The 7635-nt window shown below is 34.6% G+C and overlaps 1 protein-coding gene across 2 annotated transcripts; it reads left to right on the top strand.

Annotated features, from left to right (window-relative positions):
• Positions 1-550: 550 nt before the first annotated feature.
• Positions 551-4000, top strand: LOC110698377 (protein SMAX1-LIKE 3-like). Of its 2 annotated transcripts, none has more exons than XM_021875797.1 (3): positions 551-2055; positions 2188-2455; positions 2554-4000. In XM_021875797.1, the coding sequence occupies exons 1-3, from the start codon at positions 821-823 to the stop codon at positions 3715-3717; spliced, it is 2667 nt and encodes an 888-aa protein (XP_021731489.1). In that variant the 5' UTR covers positions 551-820; the 3' UTR covers positions 3718-4000. The 2 variants fall into 2 exon arrangements, with proteins under 2 accessions (XP_021731489.1, XP_021731488.1); XM_021875796.1 differs by having other exon boundaries at positions 2551-4000.
• The last annotated feature ends 3635 nt before the right edge of the window (positions 4001-7635 follow it).

Here is a 7635-nt window from a genome sequence, read left to right as displayed (position 1 = left end):
TTCCATCTCTTAAAGTTTATCTCACTTTTTTATTTTAAGATTTTCCTTTAATTTAGATTCGTTACATAATAATTTATCATAAGGGTTTAACATTTTACTGTCACATTTATTACTTGATCCCACCAATCATTAACTATATTTATCCAAAAATAAAAAAAGATTAAATCGCCTCATATAAGGCAAAGTTTTAATTTTCCTCCAAACTCACCCAGCTTGTACAACTTATCCTGCATTAGCAAACAAAACGAGACAAATAGAGTTACTAACATGTTAAATATTTTGATTTCTTTATACTACCTTGGCCCACGCCATAAAATTATTCTTCAATTTAGATGGACCAAGGTTCAAATTTTACTTTGAACGCAATATACAAAAAGTAGAGTATAGGCCAAATGTTGGATTTTTAATGTTAGTGGTCATAATCAAACATATTTTATACCAAAGTTATAAAGTTTAAAGAGACCACATTCTCAATCATCTATTTAACTTTATCCCTAATTAATTTGAGGATGAAATTTTTTATTTATTTATATTAAAGAGAGTAGAATGAAGTAGCAACAACAGCTTAACTTTGCTTCACATGCATTCCACTTTCCAACAGACACAAAATCTAAACATTTTTCCTCCTTCCACAAGTAAGGCATAAAACCAACCTATACATATACTTCACAACCCCTTCTTACTTTGTACTACTACTAAACTTAAAACTTTCAAAAAATATGACTAACTTCTTCTAAACTCTTTTTTTTTTCCCCTCTTCTTTTCTCATTACACTAGATTGCTCTAATCTTCTTCAATCACTACCCTAAACACATTCAAAATGCGAACCGGCGGTTGTAGTATACAACAATCTCTTACACCGGAGGCCGCCACGATTGTTAAGCAAGCCATAAACCTTGCTAGGAGAAGAGGCCATGCACAAGTCACCCCTATCCATATTGCTAGTGTTATGCTAGCGTCACCGGCCGGTCTCCTTAGAGCGGCTTGTCTAAAGTCACACTCCCACCCTCTTCAATGTAAGGCCTTGGAGCTTTGCTTCAATGTGGCCTTAAACCGTCTTCCTACTACAACTCCTACCCCAATACTTGGCACACACTCTCATTATCCATCTCTTGCTAATGCCCTAATGGCCGCGTTCAAGAGGGCGCAAGCTCATCAACGACGAGGGTCCATTGAGAGCCAACAACAACCTATCTTAGCCCTTAAGATTGAGACTGAACAACTTGTAATCTCTATTCTTGATGACCCTAGTGTTAGTAGGGTTATGAGGGAAGCCGGGTTTTTGAGCCCTCATGTTAAGTCTAATGTTGAGCAAGTTGTTACCTCTATAGAGGGTTGCTCTCAAACTACTACTATCACTTCAAACACTACTACAAACATTAAAACCGAAATTGTAAGCCCTATGGTTTACCGTTCCACTTCAAATCACCAAACACTTTCATCCATACCGCCTTTGAACCAATTCGACCTTGCGTTTTCTAAGCCCTTAAGCCAGCCTAGAGCCGAGGATGTTTCGAGTGTGATCGAGTCGTGGGCAAAGAAAAGAGAAAAGAGTAGTATAGTTCTTGTAGGAGAGTGTTTGAGTAGCATTGAAAGTGTTGTAAGAGGAGTTAAAGAGAGAGTTGAAAGAGGTGATCAAGTCCCCTTAGAGTTAAGATATGTACAATTCCTAAATTGCCCTTTGTCCTCAATGAAGAACCTTTCAAGGGAAGAAATAGATTTAAGGCTTGGTGAAATTAGATGTCTCCTAAAAGGTTGTGTAGGAAGAGGGGTAGTTTTGTACTTAGGTGACCTTAAATGGGTTGCTGAGTATTGGTCTTACTATGGAGAACAAAGGAAACACTACTATTGTCCTGTGGAACACTTAGTAATGGGATTAAGGCGATTAGTTTTCGGTAATATGGAATTAACAGGAAGATTATGGTTAATGGGTATTGCAACTTTTAACTCTTACATGAAATGTAAGTCAGGCATTCCTTCCTTGGAAACTCTTTTGGATCTCCATCCTCTCACAATTCCCGCCGGAAGCTTGGACCTTAGTCTCAACCTCGAGAGGTATGTGTGAAATTTTTGTCCAAACTCGTAAAATATTTAACTTAATTAAATCACTAATCATTGTTTTATTTATTGATTAACTAAAGTTTTTTGTTTAGTGCTAATAATGCTGTTTTTATTGCTTGTTTTCAGCTCATTGAAGGGCCAAAACAAAAGTGATGTATCAGGAGAAGGTGTTAGCTGGCCACTACTTGAAAATAAAATTGATATGCAGCTCACTTGCTGTATGGACTGTTCGGCTAATTGTCATCGAGAAGTGAAGAGCTTAGCTGGCACTTTTCGAAACAACGACTCGACCACCACAACCACCACCACCACCACGACGTCCACCAGCTCTAGCCTACCGTCTTGGCTCCAAAAGTGTAAGGAAGAGAGCAAAGAAATCAGTGCTAAACATCAGGTTGGTTATCATCTCAACAAATATATGTCAAAAACAACTTTAAAAAAAATATATAGAAATAAAACTCTGACATTCTTTTGTGATTGTTGCTACAGCAGGAAACAGTGCAAATCAAAGAGCTATGCAAGAAATGGAACATAATATGCAGCTCATCATCTCATCAAACCTCGAATGTGGCCGAAAAGACGATAAATTTCTCATCATGTTCCCCTTCTTCTTCCACCTCGATATCGTCTTACGACCATAACAAAAATCAGTTACAAGATACAAAACCAATCACTACTTGGCCTATGTTGTTTGAGCCTACATGGGCATCAAAAGAACACCAATTTTTGATGTCTAACATTGAACGAAAACCCGAACTTTTATCCAATCCCAATTCTACACCAAACTCGGCCTCATCAAGTGAAGCAACAGAGGCAGTATTTGAGAGACCGCCGTCATCATTGTCAGTATTTGGATTCAAAGAGAACAACCCCGAGAATTTGGAGGCCTTGTGTTCTGCCTTAGAGAAGAGAGTCCCATGGCAAAATGATATAATCCCTGAAATCACGACAACAATCTTACGAATAAGATCAGGGATGATGAGCAGGAAGTGTAATACTTTGCCGAAAGAAGAGCAGCAGAAGAAGGAAACTTGGCTGTTCTTCTTGGGGGCTGACGAAGAGGGTAAATTTGCAGTAGGAAGGGAGTTAGCTAAGCTAATTTTCGGGACTTTCAGCAGCTTTAAGGCCATTGGTGTAAGCAGTTACTCATCGACGAGAGCTGATTCTACTGATGACATAAGGAGCAAGAGACTGAGGGATGACTCCAGTGGTGGATACCTCGAAAGGCTTGCAGCAGCAGTGAAAGAAAATCCTCATCGCGTTTTCTTCATTGAGGATGTCGAACAGCTTGATCAACGCTCCCTGAGTGGTATCAAGCGAGCAATTGAGGCCGGAAAAATTAGTCTGTCAGATGAAGAAACAGTCTCTCTTGAAGATGCAATAGTAATTTTCAGTTGCGACAGTTTTAGTTCAGCATCAAGAGCTTGTTCTCCTACTGTCAAACAAAAGCTGGACGACGACACTGATAAACATGATTCAACTGATCTAGATAAGTTTGATCACGACGAAGTAGAGGAAGCCACTTCTTCCTGTGTTCGCCTTGATTTGAACGTCGTCTTTGATGAGGATAATGGAATTGATGAGCATTCAATTGGAGATATCAGGATTCTGGATTCAGTAGATAAACAAGTCTTTTTCAAAATCCAAGTGTTGTAGAAGATCAGAGTTGGTTGACAGAGCTTTCTTACTGTTTTTCTTAATTATTATTTATGCTTTGAGTATTAAAAATGGGTGGATGGTATACAAATTAAGAAAATTAGTTTAAATCAGGGAAAATTAGGTAACTTAATTACAATTAGTAACTTAGTAATCATGTTCATACTCAGTTGGTCTGAGTAACAGTTCATGTGTGTTAATATAGTTTTGTAAATTTTGTCCTTTCAATACTTAATCTATCTTCTGGCTTGCATAATTTGTGTGGCTAGTTAATGGTATATAACTTTCGTTGTGTTTCGTGGTTTTATTTTTTAATTATGTGATTCTGTAATGCAAAGGTTTTGGTGATCGAGCCAAAACTAGTATTGCCTTCGTTTTATATCATTCTTCTTACATGAAATCTTTTCTTGGGACAATATAATGATTAAAGTAGTAAAAACAATATGAAGCAGAGAGAGTATGAATTATTGCTAGAGTTTCATTTATGGACATGAGCATTTATCGTCCTTTTGTCTCCGATCCTCTATTCCTAACGAGTGTTATGTATCAGATAGCTCACCTTGGCCTTTCTCACTAATTCACTATGCACTAGACGTTATTCGAAAGTGTAATTTGTACTTAAAAGGAGAGCTAAGGAATTACATTTAAGTGGAAGACTGCTAAGTACAATTGTAAATATTTATTTGTACTTTCTCCCATGTTAAAAGATAAAGTAAATATCATTCAAATTATATACCAAGCCACGAGGTTTGAATTATATATCATTCAAGTAAATAAAGGAGAGTACTTTCCAACTACGAGGTTGGAGGTTCAATTCCTACTAGTGACAATTTACCCTTAAAAAACACTTTAATTGATTAAATATAATGTATTAGATAATCATATTAGCTTTTATATTATGTACTCATTATAAGTTACACATTAAAATACAATCTAACCCATTACTTTAAATTAACCCTTCAAAGAAATAAAGTTCCCATAAAAATGGTTAAATATACCCTTAAATTAAAGTGAATAAATATGGATAAACTATCTTCGAAAGAGTGAGAAAAATTTATGCAGCATATCCGATCCGATAATATTACCAAGCTAAGCTTTGTCTAGTGGAAGGATTGTACCTTTCAACCTTGAGGTTGGGGGTTCAAACCCCACTAAAGACACTTTGAGGGTGGAAATTCCTTACCCTTTCCCCTCTCACTCTTCAAGTGTCTGACCTGTTAATGCCGGACCAAAAAAAACCGTTATAAGACGTTTGGAATGTGGGAATTGGAGTTTAGGGATTAAAAGGTGAGAATGAGATTGGAAATTAATTGTTGGGAATACATGGAAATATGTGAATACCTTGTTTGGATAGTGGGTAGGAATGTATAGAGAATAAATAACAATTTTTTAGAAAACTGCCCTTATTAACTATTTTTTTCTTTCTTTTCATTAATGGCAAAAATGTCAATTTGTATCTATTCCCATTCCTTTCAATTTATTACCTACCCTCCCTAGGTAATAAAGTGGTGAAAATTCACCCCTAAATATTCTCATTCCCAAACCTCATTTTATTCCCATTCCTATCAAATAAACAAGGCTATTTTTTTCAATTGGGATAAAAACTCTCAATCTCACATACCAAACACCCCTTAGGATTGAGGTACAGTCAGGATTTTTTTCCTTACCTTATAAAGAAAAAAAAAATCCGATGATGATTACTTGTATATTTTCATTTTTTTTTTTTTAATATATGGAGAATGATTATTAAAATTTATTTTTTTTAATAGGCTTATTAGATTATATGATTAGTTGTATTTTTTTTTTATTCAATGGACGATATGATGATAATTATTAGATTATACGATGATTAGTTGTTCAAGTGGCCTTTTCATAACTGATTAAAATATAGCATTTTGATTTTTCCGAAGAAGGTTCTTCTTTTATCGAAGGTTTCCTCAAATAGATAATTTTCGCAACGAGATATTCTTTCCTTGAGGTTTGGGGTTTCCCCTCTTTATTCTCCATGAAAGTGGCTAAGATACTACGGATGGAATTAATTTTGTAGTGCTATTTATATTTTTCACTATATAAAACAATTATTTTCTTATGTATTTTCATATTATCAACCTTTCAAATTAATATAGGTATAAGAGAATGAAGTAATATATATCAACCTTTTAGCCTTTTATACATCTTATTAATATATATAATTACAAATATTAGTAACAGTTAAAAATGTGTATTTACACGTGTATTAGCTAAACTAGTGCAACTATTATGAAACGTAGGGAGTAATGAACTACTTCCTCCGTTCTTTTCTTATTGCACCATAAGGGTTGGGCGCAAATTTTTTTGGTAGTGGAAAAAATGATGAGAGAGTAAAGAAAATATACAAGATTGCCCATGTGATGATATGCCTAAACTAAAAAATCAAGTGTTGAAAAGTAAGGGTATATTTGGTATTACTAGTGTGAACACAAATAATTCTTTTCATAAAAATGGTGCAATATTTGTGATATTTTCTTAAAAGGCAAGTGATGCAATATTTAAAAAATGGAGGAAATATATACTCACATAATTGGAAAGATAAATACGGAGTAGTAATGAAGTATTAAGTGATTAAGCTATATGTCGAGTATGTTATTCACATTAGGTGAAATTGCTAATTAAATAAATTTTATTTTAAAATTATTATATTAATGTCTTTAGTTAGAGGTGATAAAAAAATTGGGTTGGACCAGGCCTTAACATTATATCTCATGTCCAAAATCGCAAAAGAAGTAGCGGACATGCAGACCAAAGCGGGCTTTTTGGGCCATGCTCGGTTTTTTTAACTAAAACTGTGGTTATTGGCTTGCTAAACCCGCCCTATTTTCAAGCTGAGCCAATAATGATCACCTCTATCTTCAATATAATTGGCCAAATTAATGGCTGGTTTAAGCTTTACGCTTTTATGTATCATGATTTTGTAAACATTTTGGCGGAATAAAGGAAAAAGATGATGAAATAATTAAAAGTGATGGCAAGAAATGCAAAGGACTAAAAAGTGTGAAACCAGTAGAGGTAATGTAAAGACAAAAAGAAGCATCTTCATCTTTAGACCAAAAGGATGTTCTTGCTTTAAGATCACAAAAGCCGAGCCACATCATGACCATCTTGATCCTACAATAAAATTGCTAATTAAGATATAAATATAAGTATATAAATAATACCCTCTTAAAAAATAAACAATGGAAGTATTACAAATAATAGATCAATCTTTACTTCTCTTTTCTTGAGTTCTACTTATTTTCTATTTTCATCGGCTTTTATATTACTCGATTTTACTTAACTCCTTCTATGACTATCTATTATGAGTATTAATTTTCTGTCATATACTATACTTTGTGGTTTAGGACTTAATTTTAATTTAGGTTGTATTCACTTCACCTTAAAAAAATAATCCCATTAGCTCAATTACTATCTTATATAAAATTTTAACTCTAATCTTATTTTATTTAATCTAAACTTAGTAGACCTACAGTAAGTGAAAATTTGGAAAGAATAATAGACAGTTAGTAGATACGATTACAAAAGACATGGAAATTGGGTCGTTCAGGTCAAGTAATATGAATCAGTTCATTTCGAGTTGGGTCATTTTGAGTCAGGTTACAATCAGTTCGGGCTTAGGTTTGGGTTTGGGCGTGTTGGCTCATTTTGGGTTTCAAGTTAAGTTTAGGTCAATAGATAATTGGGTAGGGCCGTATCGAGTAGAGATTTTGATCAAGTTCAAATTGGGTCATTTTAGTTCGAGTCGCTTCAAGTCTACTCAATTTTAGGGTCAAGCTCAGCCTGGTTCAAGATTGAATCGGTAAATTAATTATTTGTTACGCTTTGTTTGGATAACAAAGAAGGAAAAAAAGGAAGGGGAGGAAAAAAGGAGGAAGGGAAGGGAAA

The sequence above is a fragment of the Chenopodium quinoa genome, unplaced genomic scaffold, assembly GCF_001683475.1.
Source record: "Chenopodium quinoa cultivar QQ74 unplaced genomic scaffold, ASM168347v1, whole genome shotgun sequence".
Classification (NCBI taxonomy): domain Eukaryota; kingdom Viridiplantae; phylum Streptophyta; class Magnoliopsida; order Caryophyllales; family Amaranthaceae; genus Chenopodium; species Chenopodium quinoa.
The sequence above is the reverse complement of the archived record's forward strand: the minus strand, read 5'-3'. Positions and strand labels throughout refer to the sequence as shown.

Bases quoted from the DNA above. Each gene is read 5' to 3' on its own strand.
- LOC110698377 (XM_021875796.1), top strand. From the start codon at position 821: ATGCGAACCGGCGGTTGTAGTATACAACAATCTCTTACACCGGAGGCC. The intron at 2,056-2,187 runs GTATGTGTGAAA...GCTTGTTTTCAG, and splicing joins CTTAGTCTCAACCTCGAGAG to CTCATTGAAGGGCCAAAACA. The intron at 2,456-2,550 runs GTTGGTTATCAT...TTGTTGCTACAG, and splicing joins AAATCAGTGCTAAACATCAG to CAGGAAACAGTGCAAATCAA.